General features: G+C 35.5%; 3 protein-coding genes across 5 annotated transcripts in view; 2 read left to right on the top strand and 1 right to left on the bottom strand.

Moving 5' to 3' along the window:
* Nucleotides 1–4,850: 4,850 nt before the first annotated feature.
* On the top strand, nt 4,851–11,339 carry LOC126872569 (dual serine/threonine and tyrosine protein kinase). 3 transcript variants are annotated; one of them, XR_007692063.1, is made up of 6 exons: nt 4,851–5,152; nt 6,707–6,878; nt 6,946–9,372; nt 9,448–9,795; nt 10,411–10,599; nt 11,213–11,339. XR_007692063.1 is itself a non-coding variant. In XM_050632672.1 (5 exons), exons 2-4 carry the CDS (start codon nt 6,755–6,757, stop codon nt 9,792–9,794), a joined length of 2,898 nt encoding a protein of 965 aa, XP_050488629.1. In that variant the 5' UTR covers nt 4,851–5,152; nt 6,707–6,754; the 3' UTR covers nt 9,795; nt 10,411–10,686. The 3 variants fall into 3 exon arrangements, 2 of the variants coding, with proteins under 2 accessions (XP_050488629.1, XP_050488628.1); XM_050632672.1 differs by lacking the exon at nt 11,213–11,339 and having other exon boundaries at nt 10,411–10,686; XM_050632671.1 differs by lacking the exons at nt 10,411–10,599; nt 11,213–11,339 and having other exon boundaries at nt 4,852–5,152; nt 9,448–10,273.
* On the bottom strand, nt 10,749–11,764 carry LOC126872572 (COMM domain-containing protein 7-like). Its single transcript, XM_050632675.1, has 2 exons — nt 11,346–11,764; nt 10,749–11,036 (listed from the first exon to the last, which is right to left on the bottom strand). The coding sequence occupies exons 1-2, from the start codon at nt 11,392–11,394 to the stop codon at nt 10,861–10,863; spliced, it is 225 nt and encodes a 74-aa protein (XP_050488632.1). The 5' UTR covers nt 11,395–11,764; the 3' UTR covers nt 10,749–10,860.
* A 4,946-nt stretch (nt 11,765–16,710) lies between these two features.
* LOC126872570 (lachesin-like) overlaps nt 16,711–22,756 on the top strand; it is a 44,310-nt gene continuing 38,264 nt past the window's right edge. The window contains exon 1 of the mRNA XM_050632673.1: nt 16,711–17,325. The gene's annotated coding sequence lies outside the window, so the exon portion shown is untranslated. The remainder of the gene's footprint in view (nt 17,326–22,756) is intronic.

A 22,756-nucleotide genomic window follows, 5' to 3' on the forward strand; every position in this document is an offset into this window, starting at 1 on the left:
AGATTGTAATATTATAGATATATACGTCGTACGATGATTCTCAGAACGAAGCAGCTAAGTAGCTGTTTCACTTTCAAAGCGAAATTAACGATATCAATCTAATTGGGTATCAATTAAACTCGAATCAGTATGTCGTTTCATCTATGCTTCGTCCTAATGAAGGATGTAACAGCACCGCCCTATAAACATTCTGAGATTGTGCAGGTGCTGTCCTTGATTTATGACAGGCAATTAGAATCTGACTACCTTATTTGCCGTCGTTGCCACTAAGAAGTGCCGCCAGCATGTGAATACGACGCATCCTAATCTATGCTCGAAACCCTAATTTTGAACGGCTGCCAGATGTTGTACGACGAAGAAAGGAAATCTAAAATATAAATACACCGCTTAGAATCGTGTCGCATTTACATAAATAAGACATTAGAACAAATTATCGACATGGATTACGTAAATAATTGATTCATGCATAATTAGAAACAAAAATGTCAAGCGATTAATAATCGACGAGCAACGAAGTGAATGTCTACTTTCAATGATAAATAATTTAAAGTATGTGCGCAATTAATAATGTAAATCGCGTAATGAGACTATACTGTAAACTGATTATAGAATGCAAGGGTGAAGTCGATGTCGGAAGGAGACAAATGAAGAGAGATGGTTTGCGGAAACTGGAAATGCAATATTCCGTGAGACCCGTCACCAGAGGGATCGTAAAATAAATAGATATACGCGATTAGAGTTCTTTAGCTAATTTGAGAACTCTGTCACTATTACTTAATGATAGTTACAGTTGTTGTTAATGGACACTAATTCTGTACTTGAGAGAGTTATACATAAACGATGTTTAACTTGCTCTAAAAATCGTAAAGTGTTTACATATATTTATAGAAAGATTCCTTCTTTTACCTTTTATACATTTTCCTTTCCTTTCTTTGCTATTCGTTCATACGTGCAACCGAATACCATACTACTGCGTAATAAACATATTTCAATGAACTGGAATTTTTTATCTATAAAAGAGAACTTGGATCAGCCAGACTATAGAATTAAATATCGATGACAAATTGCCTGGAAAAGTAACCCGCATTGCGAAACACGTCAACGATAACGATTAAGAAAATCACTAGATTCTAAGTTGTCTGTAAATTCTATCAGCATCGTTGAACAGTGCTTGGACGAATCGAAGAATGCTAAGCTAATTCTGTAGATCCACCCCTTTGCTCTCGGGTAATATTCAACGAGAGAAAAAACAGCGTGCTTCGATAAATTCATCTCTGCGGAACAAGTGATTGTTTTCCCAATGAGCCTGATAAGGACAGAGGCGGAAATGAGTAAAAGGGGAAATAACCCGACGGAAAGCTGCGAGAATGGCAGAAGGAGTAAGAGAAGGAGGTGGAGACGACGGAGTATAGGAGGACTTCGGGGAGAGATGGCCTGGCGTTCATCGGACATTTATCCAATTAACCGATTCGAGTTGAGTAACCGGGGGTCAGGAGATCGTTCGGATACCTATATAGACGATGCACACGCTCCGGTGCTCGAGTATACCAATAATAGATACGCGTCCGTATAGAAAACGAGGAAGCTTGGTTACGTAATGTCGAATGTTGATCTGTTATGTTTAATTACGGAAACTGATATTGACGGGTCGGTATGTAAAGAATAGAAAAGGAAGAATCGTTAGATCGAAGAGGACGGAGGGTGAGATCGGTGCTAGATGCTTGTTCGTAAAGTCACCCCTTTCTCTGCGTGGGGTTAGCTCTGAAAAGGGGTTCGGGAACGGAGGAGAACTACTGAGGCGCTTGGGCACTGTCGAACGAAATGGCCAGCAATATTGTCGTCGTGGTTCGGGGGATTTGCGTGGGGCAGATCGAGGAAGAGCAGAGAAAGGGCTCCGAGTGACATGGGAAATTAATTATACGCTCCTGAAAATCCTGACCTCCGCCTGAACGCTAAAACAGATCATTGTGTATCTTCATTCCTCACGTACCTTTATCTACGATAATAAACGCGTTCGTTCATACGGCTTATTTTTTCATCCTATTAAATTTTTTAAGCATTGCTTGTTAATATTAATAAAATTATGAACAATTAGTTAGAAAACTTCGACGTTGAATTCGATATTATATCAAACTTTCATTTTTCGACTACCGTTTTACATTGGTATACGTTGCGAGTTAAAAAATTTATTAACGAAATTAATTGAAATTAAGCAGATATGTTGAAAAATAAATTGCCCTGGAAATATACATATAATAAATTACATTTGCATTAAAAAGAAATTAAAAAAGCTCTGTTGTGCATAACAGTAACATGTAGTATATCGAGATAAATTTTTAAACTTATAATTACAATGCGGATTTTTGTTGGATAAAGTTGCAGAAATGCATTCAATGTGAAGTATCTATTCCTCATAATATTAAATAGGTATTCAGGTAGATAAGTACTTGCATTCATAAGAATATAAATTTGCATAAATATCCGTAGTCAAGTTATAATAAATGAAATATTGTAGACATATTCTAATATGACGCAGAATTTCTTCATTGCACACAGCGTACGAATGTATCGATATCGTGAGAAATAGAAATAAAGATAGACTGAAACTCACGGAACAGCAACCCTGAAAGTACATCCGGGGATCCATTATCCAGATCTTGGAATTAAACTGCCCGAAACGACCATAAGATTTGTGTTTAGTCCTTTGTATAGAAGTAATCTGCTTCAGTAGTTGTCGTTCTAACACTTTCATATTCATTCTGTAGCTGAATTATCTACGACAGAGAATAAAAAACAAATATTAAATTTTATAATAAAAATCCATAGCAGGATAGAGAGGAACAAGAATTAGAAAATTATAATACCTTTTGCTACAAACCAGTTGCCACCAAGATCATTGATCACGATTTTCGTTGTACATACGCGAAACACGTGTGAAATCTATAAAAATAAAAAACGATTTTATTCTAAAGTATGTTCGCTTTTATACATATATCGTTATGAAATATACACGTGGGGAACGACATCATAGCCTCCGCCTTCTATCCAGTTTCTATCTCCTTTCTCATACTTTACCATCCTACCCAGTATAGACTCGGAATATTTATTTTTATTGCATTAGGTGTATACTCCCTGAGTCAACAGTTTCCTTTTTCTGAAGCATAAATCGAATCCGACTAGATGATTGAAACTGTGATTTCTTTTCATTTTTAATACTATTCCGTGGTAGAATTTATATTAACTTTAAACTTTTAAATATTTAGTTAACTTTTACAAGCAAATATGAGAAATAATACCCTTATCTGTAAAAAATTATTCGCATTCACACTACATTGCTTTAATACTTTCAAGAAGACGTAGCTTGCAAAGTTAGCGGCTACTAGCGAGTCCACTAAATCTTGTACCACCCCTGGTTGCCTAGCCATTCTTATTCCCTCGTTACTTGCAGCTCCGCTCGAGGCAGCTCTCTCCTTATTATATCGTCTTTCCACACCATAAAATCGGAAAAGAATATCGCTCCCCAAGACAATAGAAACTAATAAATTTGATTACTGATTACACTTGTGAATTTTTCTTTTTAGATTAAAAACTGATCATAAAACAGATCGTAATTGTAACAGAATTTTTATTCACGGTTATTGTAAGCACATTTTAAACTTTAATGTGCCCACCATTTTCTAAAATGCACACCATCGAAACGTAAATATAACACGGCGTTCCTAGCTGTGATAATCTAACCCTAACAATAAAAGTAACAAAGTGACAACACCTCTTACATCTCGTAACTGCGAAGATATTTACGTTGACAAACCTAATTTATACCTTAGGACGTATGGAAAGTTAAGAAATTGCATAAAATTTATTCTAACTTAACCAAAACCACTAAAGATAAATAATTGTCACAAATTGTGACGATACAAGAACAACGAATTGAACAATATGAATATTCGTTTTTAGGATAATAGATACTCACATATTTCAATTAATTGATAGTACTACAATTGGAGCACAACTATATTCTCACAAACTAATTGTTGAACACAAACGATAGTCCGACGCTACGAGGAGAAAAGATTACAACAATAGAAACGCGGGAAATTTAACTTTTGTATTCGGATGCAGAGACGCGATACACGCAGAGCCATCTGCAACATATCAACACGTCTCAATTCAAATGTAGATAATGCAGGAAGCAATTCACTTGCAACCTGCTTTACTGACTACTACATCAAATCATTTCACTGCCGATATACCCCGTCTGGGGTTTCACTGACGAGTTAACTTCAGTAATGTTCATATTAGAACAAAAATTTATTTATTTAATATTTATTTATTATATAATATTATATAACATATATATATTATATAATATATATTTATTTAGTAAATTTATATAAATATATATATTTATTTATATAAATATATATAAATATATTTATATATATTTATATATATATTTATATAAATATTTATATATATTTATATAAATAAATATATATATTTATATAACATATATATATTATATAAAAATTTATATAAAATTTATAAAATATTAAAATATAAAATATTATAAAATTATAAAATATATAAAAAGAATTTATATAAAAATTAAAATGACAGAATAATATAATTAAGTCGAATTTCTAATCTATCGATTTATATTATATATCGAATTATATTTACAGAAACTTTTTAATTTCAATATTCAATTGCTCAGCAACGGAATTAATTTTTAACCATTTGTAATGCTTAATAAATAATATAAAATTATTCGCTCAAATTACAACTTGAATTTCAATTTATATTACTAAAATAGTATCGGTAGCTGGCATAAGTACTCTACCGGAAGCAGTCTGCGAGTTCATCAACTACACCCATGCAAATACTTGTTAATAAAAACACTAGGTTATAGCAAGATACAAAACTTGTATACAGATGACATTCTCAGCCCTGCCTATACCTTGTCATGTTAGTAACGAAATGGAAGAGCAAAGCAATGAGTCAATCGTAGTGTACGTAGTCGTTTTCAGTAATAACAACAGAAAAATCGTCAATTTTTAAGTCAGCACACATTGCAGAGATTCCAGAAAGTGAATTCTACGCAACAATGACTGGGGATAAAGAAAAAAATAAAAGATTCTATTCTTGAATGGTATTTATAATTAACTATTTGCTATATTTTTATTATAATCGCGTAGCAAAGTAGTGAAATATTTCTTTCACATGGTTTCACATTTTCAAACGTAATTGCTGTTGAATATTACCATGAAATGTTCTCAAAGTTGGAGCACTTAGTCAATGGTTAGAATAATTACATATTCTTATAAATGCTAAAAATATTATAATTAATAATAATATAAATATTATAATTTTATGGAATAAAGAGTACTTTTGACCTGTATAATGTAATGTAATTATGTATTTATTCTTTGACAATTTGCACGTAAAAGATTCGTATTATCAATAAAGAATTCATCGATTCAAAAATAAATTTTTAAAAATAAGGGAATTTGAAACTTCATTCAAATATTCATATTTTAATTACAAAAATACTTTCCTCTTTTTTCTTTCCATTACATAAATTTTATTATATGTGAAAAAATATGTCGCAGATAAGACACTGGTAGGGATTATGTTTATATACTGGAGTGGATTATTTTTTACAAAGTACTCGATAAGTTATGGTAATAAACATTTATATAAATGCATTTCACTACAGTTATAAATTCTTAGCAAATATTAACATGTATCTATGCATTTTATCTTGTGAAGTAAGGGGAATCTTGTTTATTCTATACTCTTTGTTCGTATTTTCTTAATCGCATAAAACAAGGATACATAAGCATATGCTAAAGTAATGTATCACCTCAAATAAATGATGCGTACAATATATCATCCAATTTATTATTTTCTTCTCATTTGTAATCAATATCAGAATGAGAACATAGATATAATAAACCATTTACACGCTTAAGTCAAAACAACTGCCCCTAGTGTCCACTATGTGTTGGATGTGTATATACTCCTCATGTAGAGATTATCATTTTTGAATAATAATTTTCCGTGATAAAAAGTTTTGATATTATTGGATTAACTGCTTGAATTTCTAACTAATATTTATATTGTGAATGCATGTAAATTTATGGTAAGAATTTTGTACCAAATTGTTTAATATTTATTACACTTCAATAGTACTTATAGTTTTGGTAATTAAAGATTACGATTGATATTAGGTGAATAACAAAATATTCAAAGAAACATTATTATGTCTTGAAATAAAAATTGTTCAATAAATAGTTCTTCAATTGAAATTGTTAATAACTTAACTGTTTTAATGGTTAGTAATGTAGTAATCGTGTCAGTTTTTAAAAACATTCTTAAAACATTTTTAAACATATTTTATTCTGCCAAAAATATTATAGTAACATATGAACGATGTATAAAAATAATTCGTATATTACGTGCTTTGGTTTCATTATAATAAACTATTTTCAGTTTTAATCATACCATTATTAGTAGAATATTTACTTTAACAATTATACTCAGTACATTCTTGTTAAAAAAAAATAAAGATAAATAGAAAGAATATAATTTAGGAAGCTAACTATATTAATGATATAAATCTTATATTAATAATCTAACTACACAAAATTAGTTTTTAAAAAATTAGAAATTCTTTTGTATTAATATAAAATGTCTTTGACAGGGTAAAAAGAATTTTGAAGTGCCAAAGATTTTAAAACAAGACTGAAAAATGGTAAGCAAATTACCACAAGAGTTTAGAAGATATCTACGTAATAGAAATCACCTACAACATGTTCTTGAAGAAACTCAACGTACTTTAGAAGTTATTAATCTAGAAAATTTCTTTCCTGGAGGTAAATATTGAAGTTTTTAAATTTCGCTAAGATCAAAATAAAATTTTACCTAAATATTTTTTTACAGAAAATGTTGTGGAGGAATTACTACCCCCCTTAACATTGGACAGAATCACACATATTTTAGCAAATTCTCCAGCTATTGTAGTTCTTGGACAAGATAACAAGGCAAAAGCAACAATAGTTAATACTTTAATATCTACCAATATCTTACCAGTATGTAATGGATTATGGCGGTGGATTAAACTTACTTATGGTCAAACAAACCACATTAGTCTCACATTAGGTCTAGAATATGAAATACTTGAAAATTTGCAAGCAAATGAAAAACCTTGGACTACACTTCCAATCGAAGATCTAACAAAATCTGGAAGTGAAGATACAACTTATCCAACAGTACTTGAAGTCCAACTAAACCAACCTATATTAAAAGATGGTGTTCAAATATTTATTGCTCCAAATACTGGGGCGGTAAAAGTTCTTGAAAAAGAGTTGTTATCTATTTTACCAATATTTTTATATGCGCTTGGTGATCAACCTTTAACAGAACAAAATTTGAAAGAGCTAAGAGACCTAAGGGAGTCTTACCCCTTTAATCCAGTACTTTTTATATCATCTTTGGGAGATATCTTAATGACTGGCATTGATGCTGAATTGACTGAATCTGAACAACATAGACTTCAAAATCGACTAAGTTCTAATGATTCTACATCAAGTAAAACTGATGGTGATATTGATTTTGATAGAATGAATTCGCTTGGTTTAACATGGTTGGATCAGCTCGCAAATTTAGGTTTCCTTGGAATGAAAGAGTCTGTTGAAGTTGATCAATTATCTTGGCTCGGTAGTGGGCAATGTATTAGCTCTAGTGACTTTCTTGACTCATACAAAAAAACAGACCGAATTTTATATTTCATTCGTGGATGTTTGCAAACATACCTTATTAATGCTAGCACTTATTTAAATGAAGTACATACAACGAGCCTAAGAAAGTTTATTTTAAGTGCCTTTGATATGGCACGTATAATTCAAATAACTCCTAAGAGAATACAGTATGCTCAACAGAAGGAAAATGAATTATATGACAATTTAATGAAAATTGTTCATGAAAAACAACAAGAACTAACTGGATTAATACAAAATATTATTCAAGAGATGAAAAATGATGTATTATCATCTAGTAATGATGTATGTTTATATCAAAACCACTTCAATAATAAAGAGAGGACGGAATGGTCTGTAACCGTCAAAGCTGCAATTTCTGAAGTTCAGAGAATAATGCTTTACTGTTTAGGTGAAAAAGTTGCAAAGCAACTTGTAAATTCCGTTAACTGTTTACGTGAAAGCTTTTTTGGTACCTTACAGCGTTGTTTATTGAGTCTCGAAAGAACATACGAATGCGATACTTGTTTATTAGCTAGTGATGCTTTGAAACAAATACTTTCAGCTGCATATAATATTGAATTACATAATTCTTCACCATTTTCAATATATTCATTTTTAGAAAGATTCAATCTGATTTTTATGTCTTCATCTTTGCAATGGTCATCAACTCATACTCTAGATGTAGCTTGGTGGAAAAAAGTGGAAATTGAGATATTGAATTCTTTATCAGCATCAAAGTTGGCTAAAATGATATTGATGCAATTTGGAGATAAACTTGAGTCCTCACATGATGCATTTCAGGCTGCTCTCAGATCAATAGAAAATTATTATTCTGGGGAGTTAGAAAGAACTGAAGAACAAAGAATAGCTATTAGAAAATATCATGCTCCTAGATTAGCTAAATTAGCATTAGAATCCACATCAATGATAGATCTTGTTCGCTATGGAATGCCCCATTATAAAGAAGAAATTGGTCGTGGTCAATATGGCATTGTATTTGCTTCTGATGGCTGGGGAGGCACATCTGGTCCTTGTGCAGTTAAGTCAGTTGTTCCTTCAGACGAAAGCCATTGGAATGATCTGGCTATGGAATTTTACTATAGTAGGTCCATTCCTGAACATAAAAGAATAGTGAAGCTTCGCGGATCAGTTATTGATCAATCTTATGGTGGAGGATTTGGTCTTGGATCTGCAGTTCTTTTAATATCGGATCGTTTAAGTCGTGATTTATATTGTGGAATACGCGCTGGTTTATCTTGGTTAGAACGCATACAAATAGCTCTAGATGTGTTGGAAGGAATACGCTATCTTCATTCTCAAGGACTTGTACATCGGGATATTAAATTAAAAAATGTTCTTCTCGATACCGAAAATAGAGCAAAATTAACTGACTTTGGATTTTGCATCACTGAAGTTATGATGTTAGGGAGTATTGTTGGAACACCTGTTCATATGGCACCAGAGCTCCTCTCTGGTCATTATGATAGTAGCGTCGATGTATATGCATTTGGAATTTTATTTTGGTACATATGCGCGGGACATGTAAGATTACCATATGCTTTTGAACAATTCCATAATAAAGAACTATTATGGACTAGTGTGAGAAAAGGTAAGTTTATAAGTCTTGAAGAATTTATTTAGCTTTGTACTCCTCTTTTCTAAGTATTGTTTTCATTGTTATTAGGTATACGTCCAGAAAGATTACCTTCTTTTGACAATGAATGTTGGAAGTTAATGGAACAATGTTGGTCTGGAGAACCATCTAAACGTCCTTTACTTGGTGCTATTGTACCAGTTTTAGAATCTATTCAACAAAAAGCAAAAGCGAAAGAAGCCTTACAAGAACTTTCAACAGAGAAGTTACAAGCAAGTTCGTCAACAGATTTAAAAAATCCTGCATTAGCATTAGCAGAACCTTATAATCAAAGAGGTACTGTAGCTAGCCCTCCTCCTGCAAAACGTAGGGCAATGAGCATTATAAAATATCATCTTTTTCTGACCAACTTATACATTCAAATGCGGGAACTATAAAGTGCGTATTATTTTCTCTGCTTGTGTATTTAAAATTTTTAGGTGATCTGACTATATTCAATCTCAGCTCTAAATATTTTTTAAAACAATTTATTAGTTTCTATTGCATATATTTGGCGCCTTTCAATAGTATTTTAAGTGCCACAGTATTAATTGACAACCTAATTATTATTACTCTCTTAGAAATTTTTTTAATTTTATATCTGCCTACAAATAATTTAATTTAATTTAATATAAACAAAAAAGAACAAAATAATTGAACTGTGTAAATATAATTTATGATTAAATATGCAATTATGAACAGATTGTATAAATTTATTTTTATATTAGAAACATAAGTACATAATTATGATATTTGATGAATTACGTATGTAATTAGTGAGGTATCCACTTCATTGTGATATGAAAAGGTATGATAGAGAGTAAGGAAATCCAAGATTGTAAAGATTGAAAAATAAATAAAGATTCCCAGTTTTCTACTGACTGTTTTAATGCTATTAAAACTTTCTGTGGAGTATCTAATTCTTAATATTTTAAATTTTCTAATATCAATATATTTATATGTTGCTCAGTGACAAACTTCTCTATTACTGACATAAATTTATATTGTTTTCAGATCTCAGATTTTTCAAAATAGAATCTACATAAATGTTCAAGTGGAATTTCAAAAAATGATAATGTCTTTTAGTGTGGAAGGCTTTGTCATTTGGCAAGACATTTTTATGATACACTTGGACTGTAACATACAAATTCTTAATTACCAGCAAGTACCAGTACTAAGAACTGGATACACAGAAAATTTGAAGTTAGTGGAATTAAGATTATATAAAAATAATTTTATACATATTTAAATGATTATAAAATATTAAGGTTATTTTATATTTCTGTTTTATTTTTAACGTTTTTAATTTTTACGTAAACTAGTCATAATTACATATCTGTAAGTAGCCGATCTCTAGTTGTACTATTTTATTGAATGTAATATTGCATTTATACAATTAAAGTATTTTTGTAAGATATAATCCTGTTAGAAGATTAACTTATAATCAAATATTTTAAATGATATTCAAAGTAACAAATCAAGATTACATTTTGCTTTTTCTAGATCATGTAGAAATTTATAAAATTCACTGATTGTCATTTCTACAAAAACGTTCCTTGTTTTGCCATTTTCTTCTAATTTTAATTTTAAATGCAAGAATGATTTCCCCATGTTGTCAGATTCATTACTCGCTGCTGTTACTGTAAAAATTTATTTATTTAATATTATATTACTTTATAAAAATGTACTATTTAATTATATGTACAGGAGAGGATTGGGGTTAGGTTCTTCAGTATGTTAATATTATATATTGTTTTGCATTCTTATACTTATTCTAACTTTAACTAAATAAATAACGTATTTCATTTTTTTATAGAGCAAAAAGAAGAACACTAATGATAGTTTTTATACTTTACAAGTTATCAAACGTTTTAAAGGTATTTAAAATATTTTATCTAACTATAACAGAAATTTCTAAAACAATTTGTGTTTTGAGGTTAGATTCGTACCACCAAATCTCCACGAAATGTCAAGGATTTTTGTGATATTTTTAACCATTTTGTATTCAAAATAGGATCCTTTTATTTATTTGTTAACAATGCCTTTATTTATACTCTACTTGTTGCTGAATATCAGATATTGTATTGATAAATGTTATAGCAGTCTGTGTACTTAAGCGAATGCAACAAGTATAAATTATGAAGGCGGGAATTGATGAATGTACATGATGAGATAAAAGAAAGATATTGTATAATTATTCTGCCGAATAATTTAATTCGCAGATATTATTATTATAATTTAATTATTATTATTATAATAATTTAATTTAAGCAGATTTAACTTTTATATTGAAATGTAATTTTGAAGTAATATATTTTAAAATCATTATATCATACAGCGAACGAATAATTGTAATCTTACCAGATAATTTAGTTTTCTACTAAATAAACGTATTAAATCAGGACGATTTATTTTTATTTTATATTTAATTACATATGTAACATTATATTTAATATCTTTAGTATATTTACCTATTATGTATTCAATTACCTATTATGATTCATATTTACATATTAAACATTATTCAAGTGATATTTATTTTTGCATTATTATATTTTACAGCTTTGCTTATTTCTAAGATTTTACAACCAAGGGAATTAGGGAATTAAAATGCCTTCAATCTAATCGTACTTTATTTGGTTAACTTTTGATTTATCGGTAGAACGACGAAATATTTCAGATTTTTATCGTTCCAGCTTAGCTAGATGATTGGTTAGAGAAAAAACGATTGTCATGGTTTCGATATAGTTAGCAAAAACCTAGTACGAAAATTGGTTCCAATAAATCCTTTGGATGTCGTGTACTTTCGATCTAGGACAAAAATGGCTAGAAGCAAGAAACACCAGAATGCAATAAAACCTAAAGTTAGTTTCGTAGTACTTGTATCACGAATAAAATCTGGGTAGATTTACAAAAGCAAGAGTTCATTTGTCCCATACTTAACTGTAATACGTTGAGGGGAGAACTCGAGATCCGTTTCAGTCAACAGTATCAAGTATAATTTAGACTCTTAGAATAATAGACGTTGCAATGCAAAACAGATGATGAGTATCAAATTCGGAAGAAATTTTATTCTTCTTTTTGAGTCACGACTATCACGAGTCATATAATATAATGAGGCTCGCGTATTTCTGTGGCTTGCGTAATCATTTTCTATCATCGAAGAGAAAAAAACGTTGGTATAGATTTATTCTTATTAGAATGCCCGAGTATAATAATCAAGTAAAATAAAAGGTTAAAAATACGATCGTTATTATCAAGCGTTGATTGATACTCGTTGATTGTATCTTTAATTACGTAAGTGTTTGCTTCTGAATGCAACACGAACTTCATTCGTTATTCGTCCTAAGACAAAAAGATTTCTTTCACTGCTTCTGTTCTGCTTGAAAGCGAGAGATTTGTTATGTTTTTTTGAAGTAATAACCGATAACAAACGGAGCAGCTTGCAAAGTGTTGCAGTACTTAATTTAATTCTTAAACTACAGCCGTGTGATAAAATGTCTCGGATTTTTGTAAAGTACGGATTTTTCTAGGAACATAACAAATATAAATGCTCTTACTACGTAGCTAAGTACAAACTAAAAATAGTACCCTCTAGACATAATCGCTTTAGACGGTGAATGTTATTTAAGATACTTTTTTATATGATAAAGAATGAACAAAATATCAAAAATATCAAAAATAAAAATATATCATGAATTTAGGGGGATGTTACGATTACAACTTACGAAGTAAGTCTTCGGCTATGTTTCGTTCGGCTATCCGTGTCGATTAAGGGCGCGAGAGGTATCGTGTGCCGTGCTATCTGAATTTATATGCAAATTTTCTCTATAACGCGCCATTGTTTTCCCGACATTCATAAATAAAGGATGGTAGAATCACGGATGAATCCCTTAACCAAAAGCTCGCTGTTTAGTTTCACGCAAACGGTACATTGGAACTTTCGAAATACGCCATATTTGTTGTCGAAGCTTGTTAGAATTTCTAATTAAACCACACACAGAAATGATAAATCTATCTTAAGCTACTCCGGCTTTAGGTCACTTGGTAATAAGTTTGCAAAGTTTCTTCGTGCGTAGTTGCTTTGAGACATCCAGAGATTATGATCAGTTATTATAATTATCAGATAATCGAAATGTTATTTTCGTTTGACCGTTCTTCAAACTAGCCCACCAATAAAATTCAAGATTCCGTTGGATCGTTTCTTATTGAATCCCACTGTATCTGCATATATTTCGTTCTACGTCTCTCTATTGCTTGCTCGTTACAGATGCAAAATACGAAAATACGAAGAGGAGATCCTTCTTTTATATGCTTTTAGCAAAGTAGTACAGAAACGTAGAATAATTTTCAAAAGATCTTGAATAATTTTGAAACGATTTCGGTCAATGGCCTCGAAATGGCATCGAATGACGCTAATATAATGCTTAAATAATCCCGAACAACCAACACAATAATTTTTTCAGAATCCTGGGATAGGTTTCAAATAATCTCAATAGTTCGTGTACTATTTCTTCGTTCGACTTTTATATATTTCATAAATCACTTATGAGAGCAAACAAACCTTATAAGGGAGATTCAGTAGATTTCTAGTCTCAGACATATCCCTGTATTTTTTGTTAATCAAGCTGCGTTTGCTCTCTAGTTGAAAGCGAGCAAACATTTGACAAAAGGGAGCGGGAGTTAGGTGATTCGATTAAATAACTCGGTAACAGGAAGAAGGGAAGAGCAATAGCCATAAAATCGAGGAAGGGGAACAAGACGTTACAACGTAGCCTAGGCGTACGTCAGTTCAAGGAGAAAATCCGCATAAGCGGTGGCGTTTTAAAAAGCATCCCTGTAGACTGTAGAGTTACCTATCTTAGGCATCCCCTTTTTTTGCCCCTCTATCGTCTGACTTTTTGCACGTTGCTTTACCATTTTGTGCTCCACTGTTGCTTCACGACTACTCGACAAATAAGCAGTTGCTTTGAATATGGAAGGTTTCTTATTACTTTGCTTTGTTCATGGTAGAAAGGAAATTACAGTGTTAATAAATATCGAGTTAAAACGAATCGTGATAAAATTCTCTTTCCTCTCGCATTTTAAGAATATTAAAAGCTCGACTTGTGTAAGTAATATGTGTGAATGTAAAATATGCCAAGTATCGAGCTCTGAATAGGTGTTTTGAAGTAGAGACAATTTCGCGCGGAGAGGAATTTGCGCGATTGTTTTGTCGCAAAAACCTCATCGATCGGTTAGTAAATTTTACAAGCCAGGGAAATTTTACAGGCTCGCAAAAATGGCATGTAATAAAGCATGCGGCGTATAATTTCGTAAATTATAGTCAGACTAATGCGGCCGTGTATGCAGTTTTACACCCCCACCAGGTTTAATAAAATTTATCCGGCAACCGTGACCACGTGCACCCTCATGCATGTAGACGAGTCTCTGGCTTTGTATTACATTCAACTCTATCGTAGGATCGTGATTGTGTTGGTGACGATTCCTGCAACTGGGTGGGGCGGTGCGCGAGCGCCTGCGTCAGATAAGACATCCAGGAGCGTGTCTCCTGGGTTATCCTTAAAATATCCAGGCTATCCTATTACCACGAAATTCGAATCGCGGCAGCTTATCATTAATCACGGCCACCCTTCGACGAGCATAGTTGCTACGGCACCCTGTAGTGTCCTTTTTTCATCGGTTCTATACTTGTTTGTTCGCGTTTTGAAACGCCGTGCGTGGTCGTCATGCTTGACTTTCCCTTCCTGTCATGTTTTCCCTTTATCTTCTTCTTTGCGCTTTTTCGATTCCCACAATGTTGGTCGTTCTCTTCTGGAGCAGCGATTCATGGCGAACCACTGAAAGAGAACGAAACGATAAATCTACAGGCGATGAACGAGGTGCTCGGCAGCTTGCCCTTGTGTTCACTCGATCGACTTTTATTTCAAAGCTTGGCTGGAAAGGGATAGTCGTGAGAGAACAAGAGCAAGAGTGAGAGAAGAAGTGTATAGATATGTAAGGGAAGGAAAGAGAGCGACGAAGCAGGTTGAGCCTAAGGAAAAAATAAGGTTGAGGGGGTGGGAAACCAAGGGAGAGTTTGGATGCGCGTACGACGTGAAACACGGCCCAGTAATTTGGAGAAAATTTAAAGCTCTCTGTCGGGGTAATTGCATAGGCGTCTCTATGCCGCTGTGTGCGCCGTTTTCTACCGCGTTCTCTTTTTTCACCTTTTTTCTTTTTTCTTCGTTTTGCGGGTTTGTTTTTCATTGAAGGCGAGAGGACTGAAAGGGTTCCTAATTAAATGATACGCTCGCGCTTTCTAACCGACAAAGAATGTATCAAACGCGTATACGATAAAATTCTACGAGGTAGAAAGACGTGACGAATAGAAAAGATGAGACGCGTCCACAGGTACAAATACGGAACGATCTACTTCCGGACAGTGTGCTCGACTTCGTTCACTGTGCTACGAGAACTTATTACTATAGCGATTCATGGTTACTTATCGCGCTGGATGTATTATCCTTGCAATTTCGTGTCGCGGAAAGGGGAACAAAAGGAAGAGAGAATAGGTCATAGGAATAGAAAAGAGAGAGTGGATTTGGAGTGCAAGGCCGGATAAATCGCGGTTGTCCGACGAGATAGACCGATTCTTAATACACGAGGGATTCCGATTTTCATTTTTAAAGAATCGCGCGTTTCAGTGGCCTCGTCTAGTACTGCTGTATCTAGAACTTTTTAAATGAGGCGCACGGTACAAACGAGTCGTCACCGCCCGGCAAAGTATTATGGAATATAACGTCGCGTAATTTCTAGCGTCTAACGTGTACGCCGACGCGTAATAAACGACAAAAAGGAAGAAAAAATTGACTCCACCCAGCGAGAAAAAGAATAAGTTTGCGTACAGGACGGATGGAGAGAAATGCGGTTGTGCAACTAGAGACACGAATGTAAGTGAGAAGGAGGAAAACTGCGAGCAGTGACGGCGTATGTACTAGTCCGTTTGCAGCGATACGATATGTTTCCCCACGCTTTTTGTTTTAATTTCGTAGGAGCCACCAACTCTCGTGCCCTCTCTCCTTCGTTTCTCTGTTTTTCTCTTGTTTCCTCTCTCATGGGAGCCCCGCGAAATGTACCACGGTGGTTTTCAGCACTGTGGATGCTGCTAGCTATATATCCACCAACCTCTTCCCCTTTTCCATCCTCATCCTCCCACTATCCCTCTTTCCTTTCACTCCTCCATTTTCCCCTAACCCCCTCCCACCCATTCTTCCCTCCATCGTGCTATATCCCTTCCCCTTGCACGCTTTTGCTGCCACCCCTACGAGTCGGTAAAGGGCTGAACCGGCCAGTGCAATCCACGACGAGTTCGACGTCGAATCCACGCGTCTCCCGTGTCTTATGCTACGTGATTTTTTCACGCGTTGCTCGCGTTTTGCCGCGCGGTAAAACGATATTGTTCCGTTCGTTCGTTTGACCTTTTATTTCGTTCCGTTCCGTTCGTTCGTTCTCCGTTCGTCAATACAAGAGGCACATACGTGTCACGATTCGCCTCGAGCTCGTTCCATTAGAGACGCTTTGTTCGCGCCTACGGTTCGTCTCCTCGTATTTTCCTTCCACATCGTTCCGAACAGCCTCGTTACGCGTCATGCATCGTCGCGTCGAGCGCGTTTATTCTCCCTTAGGTTAATTAGCGTGCGGCCCAGTTTAATGATCTTTCGAACGTCATTAAACTCCCGCTCGGCCAGGGTGCACTCGAGCCGTGAACTTCGACAGGGAAACGCCGCGTCAAGTAGCTGGAAAATGATACGTTTGGGACAACGACGTAACTTCGAGGATCGTTAAGCGAGTCGACAACTTATCGGCGGGATGTCAACATCGTGCCTGTCTCCTGTCCAACTTGACGATCTTGTAATCTATCGAAGCTACAGAATGTCGCGGCGACACGTAAGTCTGCCACTTCGCTCTTTTCAATTTGTCATTTTCATCCTGTTTCTACATACCCACACTCCGTAGCCATCGATTTACCTCGTTGTTTTGTTGCTCGTGAACGATACAGTTGCCGGTGAGATTAAAACCGTACAAAGAGCAATTGTCGCGAGTCGACTAAAGAAAGGTTCGGTTCGAACAGAGTCAATAGCGCGCCGGAGAAACTGGAGGAAATTTATAACTCGAATAACTTCGCGATTCGTTGAATATATTTTCTCCCTTTTTCTTTTACCTCCCTTAGCCGGTGGTTCGGTTTTTTTTTTACGGCTCGGCAACTCATTGAGTATTCATTCAATACACACGTTTTTTCCGCGGCCTGTACTCCTCGGCGTGTAAGGTATAAGTGTTTGTCTGTGTACCAACGTCCGCGTCTACTTGAATTCTTTTCGAGTGTCAGATGTTTTTTGCGTAAAAGCGGGTCAAAAGAACGGACGGGATCTTTTTACACACTACGGTACCTACGAGATACATGTCTATACGTATGCCTGTCTATGTATACCTAGATGTATTTGTACCCTCGTCAAAAATGGATTGTGTAGAAGTCAGAGTAGTACTGCGAATTTTGTTTAATGTTGCGAACTAACTATGTTATTCCCGCATACGTGCGGAATACGCGTAAAACCGTGTTTAATACGCTTTAATTCTTCGTCCTGGGAACTCGATGAAACTAGATTTTAACTTGGGTGATAAATTTTCATCGTTCATAGAGTATCTACACGACGTCGACTTATCTGTCGAGCAATCGGGTGACAGTTTAAACGAAGGACCTAATTGTAGAACGTAAATCGTCGAGTCTAGGATGGATAGGGTCGTGATTCTGTATATGGCGTAGGCTCGAAATTATGGAATAGACAGGAACTTAGCTGTAGTTTTGGTGCTGTTGCTGGTTCACTGTATCGGGTAGGAGTTTAGAAAACGTGGTATTCATGTAAGAAAACAGTTAAGCCATATTTCTAACGTCGACAGGATGCTACTAAAAAACGATGACGTGTTTCGCTTCGTGCAAGATCGAGGGAAAAAGTCTTGGTTGCAAGAAACAGAAAAGAAAAACGAGAAAACAGGGAGGAGGAGGGAGGGAGGGAGGGAGGGAGAGAGAGAGAGAGAGAGAGTAAAAAAAAAGAGACTCATTAATTCTGTTTTTTCGTGCACTATAATGGAAACTCGCTTGAACTTTCTTATTCCTTCGTTAGCCACTCCTGGCGTCGTGAAAAGGCAAAGTCTTATTTCGTACACGACCGACAAAGAAGAAACTTGTCATCCTAAAGGGTAATTAAACGGCGATAATTGTGGTGATTACACGCGGATAAATCGTCCGGCTATCGAAAGTTTTATTTGGCATATTAATTTTATTGCCATTGCATCCGGTCGACATGTAGACGATAACTTTAATTGGCCTGGCGTGTTTCATCGCGTTTCCCGATAATTGTTCAATAATAAAATAACACAAGACTATGCCACCGTTGCCGAGACTAGAATTAAACTAGCGTAGATTTCACGCTACGCGGTGGCATACAACCCAAAAAGGAGGGATGACCAGCGAAATTTATTCGATCTCAAAGCGAGCCGTTTCACCGTGAAACGAGACTTTGTAGTCATTAAAATAATCCGGATACCCGTTCAAGGTACTTCGTGATTCAAATTGCGTTGTAAAAAAAACCTAATTTGTAAACATGTAATCAAATGACCGACCAATAGGGTAGTAGTGCGTGGAATGTAATTCTCGCTAATGAGCACTTTGTTAGAAAACTCGGCGCGAAGAGATTAGGTGAGATTTCGGAGACAGCTCGGAAATTAGTTTCCCATGAAACAACAGGTAAATTCTTCTTCGTCTCTGTCTTATTCGTTTCTCGTACTTTCCTTCCTTCCACTTCCCCACTTTTCACGATCGGACAAATATTATTCTCTTGAACACGGATATCCCGACCGGATTTACGTGTATGTGTGTCGTTTAACTTTAAAAAGGTCCATTCACGATGGATTTCATTGCTGTTAACACCATGCTTCGCGTTTGTCATTGACGTGAGCTGGTGTATGCTTTGTCAGTGAGACAGGTTGAATGTCCCCGTTGATTGCTTTCTTCGATTCCACCTCTTTTCTACTATGATCAATAACACTGTCAATAGGTGATGGACGACTGGTGGAAAATGTATTTTCACCTGAACGAATCGTACGTTCTAGTAATTCTCACGGTTTCCATGAATTTCAACGGGGACCACCTTGCCCATTTCGGGCCGGTCATTTCGAATTGATTCCCAGTTGAACTAATTTCACGAGTGTGATTGTTCTCCCAGAGACAGAGGCAAACAAACGGCTGGTGGAAGAAGCTTGCATAGATGATGTGTCACGATATCGTATCGGGAAATGACAAACACGTATATTGTTCTAAATTTCGCCGATCATTTCAAAACAGTGAAATTAAGCGAGAAATAATTGTAATCGATGGACCGTCGTTGCGATAATATCACGTCCGGGACGAATAAATATTGGTCCATTAGTGTGTTTTATTGTATACCAAATAAATTTCCCCACGTGCTCCACGGAGAATTGAAAATATATCAACAATTTGCAGTAATTTACTGTTGTACATAACGAATTGTATACGATACTTTCATCCAACCTCGCCGGCCTGTGTTATTGATATACAAAGTAACACAGGCGCTGTTATATCTGCAGGTAATTTTATTCATGAAAAAAAGCGACAGATTATTACGAGATATTATTGAATGGCCAGCATCACAAAAAATTTTTCGCGCTTCGACGGTTTTAATAAAACGGCGTTTTACGTTTCACGTAAACGACATTCTCACCTTTCGTGAAATATCAAACGTAAAACGTAGGATGGTTTCTCGCAAAAATCTCGATCACTAGTGTGGCTAACATCCTACTAACCGTAGTGTGGCATTTGTATTTCTCCTCTTTCCCCTTTTTCTTCCTCCTGTTTCTACTTCGTTTCCTCGTCTCCTTCACGAAAAGTATTTCTTTCCGAGAGACAAAACGTTGTTCACGCTTCCATTCTAAACTTTCCTCCCCATTTAATAACCGCACAATGCAGCTCTACGCTTAACATCATCGTATAATATTCTCCGTAGCGCAAGTTCCTTACAACTGTTTTTCAAAGCTTCATCCTGGTCATCGCACGAAACAAAAGCCTGGCTTTTCCTCCCGTGACGTGAGAATGTTAATCACACTTAGTGTAATCGCTCTCCACAGAAAACCGAATACCACTCGATACCGCGGAAATGCAATCGTGAAAAGTTTCAATCGACTCTCTCGAGCAACGAATAAATATCTCGATGTATCCGGTGTAGCGCCAGAAAAAATAACATTTTTTTTGATCGTGTATATCCACGAAGTCTGGTTTGCGCGCGAAATTATGCACATATGTAATGCGAATCGATACCTACTGTACAATACATAGTCTCGATATGAATGAATACCAAACAGGATGATACAGATTTTCAATTAACCGCTCTTCCTTGCGCGTATTCATCGACGTCCTCTCGTTCATTCGTTTTGTTTCGTTGTAAATGAACCTATATACCTGCATGCGCGTATAGGTATGCATGTAAAGAGAAAGACGCTAGGGAGGTGAAACGTATTGCGTCGCCGTGACGTTCGCCACAATACCGTTGTCTCGTTGGAATAAAGGGCAACGATTTTCATTTAAATGTCTTCGGGTCAGTCAAGTGGCCAAATAGGACGTGACATCCGACGACGATCGGCTCGATAATCGATACGAACCCATAGGTTAAATCGATGCTCAGGATTATCGGCACTTTAATCGACGCGGCAATTGTGCAATTTCGTGTATCACCGAGATACAGAGCGAGAGATGAATCTGTACACAACGAAGTGAACTTAATTACCCAGTACGGATGCCAAATTCAGGCCAGACCGTTCTATCCTGTACATGTACGAACGATACGTGTTTATGCGAAAGGAAAAGAGCGGATGGTGCAGATAGAAGGATCTACATTATTCAACGGTCGACTCTTTAGTCGAAGCTTCTTTACGTAATACGCTCCTCTTCTCTCGGTATTAAGTTTTTCGTCATACTTCTCTCTGTGACGACCGATCCGTCTGGAAGCGTACCTTTTCAATGAGCTTCGTCGAGCTACGACAGAGGGTTCACATCCGATAAACCCGATAAATTCCACCGACAAATGTCCTCCCGGATACCAATTAGTATTCATAAAGTCGACCGCTCTTTATCCTCTGCTCCTGATCCTAAATCCTTAATCCGCCATATTTCCTAAGAAGATACGTAGCCTCTGTGAACTCCGTGACTTTGCTCCCCGATGTCGATAGATTCCTGAGAAATCGTGCGTTATCCCACTGTTCGTTATCATGTCGATCACGTACCCTTCTTTACAGATTAAAACACGAGGTTTCTTAATTCGAAACGTGGGTCATAATCTCCAATAAGGGGGGGAAACTCTAGCTTGTTTATTAAGATTCTGATCGTCCGTGGTGTTAATCCCGATAGAGATACAGCGAAAAATATAGACGAAAGGAAGTTGAGTCGCGTGTATCGAGAAAAGAGAGACATTGAGTTATATTCTAGTTATTCACTGACAAGCCAGAAGCATGACAGCAAACTTATTTAAGGCGGTTCATATTTTCTAGCGTGCTTATTATTCAGAACGATCCATCGTCGAGCTTCATTCTCCAAATTCACCGAGAAGATGGCCGTTTAAAATATCGAAGCTTTTTCGCTTACTTCGAACTCTTAAATGGTCCGGTGAAAGATTCAGGAAACACTTTCCATTTCCTTCGAGAGATTTCTTTTATCAAAGTAAAAGAGCGATTCAAAAATGACCGAAGCCCACGATAAAAGGGACCAAATTTTCCAGAAAACTTTCTGCTTGTACGGTGAAGCGAAAGAGAAAAATTCTTTGACCCACGTTTGGTAATTCGCATATCCATTGAATAGCTTGGAAAATATTTAACAGGTAAAATCGTTTTTCATCGATGCATACATTTCGAGTTCTCACGAGTAAGATAATAGCTCGGTGGCAGTAACCATAATCGTTATACCCGCAGACCTTAACGTAAACTAAGACGGTATGTACTCGAAAGCCGAAAGACACTACACACACACACACACACACACACCTGACATTGTATCTTTTCCTGAATAATTCACGCATTACAGCATACTACGATTTCACAGCATAAAAAATGGACGGAAAAATATCATCGACTTGTTTTTCTCCGTCCACCGCTCAATCTTACGAGAGTCTTCAAAATCTTAATCCTACACGGTGTTTCCGGGTTCTTGATTTATTATTACTTTATCTTAAAATATGCATCTACGTCGGAACATTTACCACAATTTCATTTCTGTCTCACGCACCGTCTCACACATATTCCAAGCTTATCGTTGATG

This window comes from Bombus huntii, chromosome 13, assembly GCF_024542735.1.
Source record: "Bombus huntii isolate Logan2020A chromosome 13, iyBomHunt1.1, whole genome shotgun sequence".
Taxonomy (NCBI): domain Eukaryota; kingdom Metazoa; phylum Arthropoda; class Insecta; order Hymenoptera; family Apidae; genus Bombus; species Bombus huntii.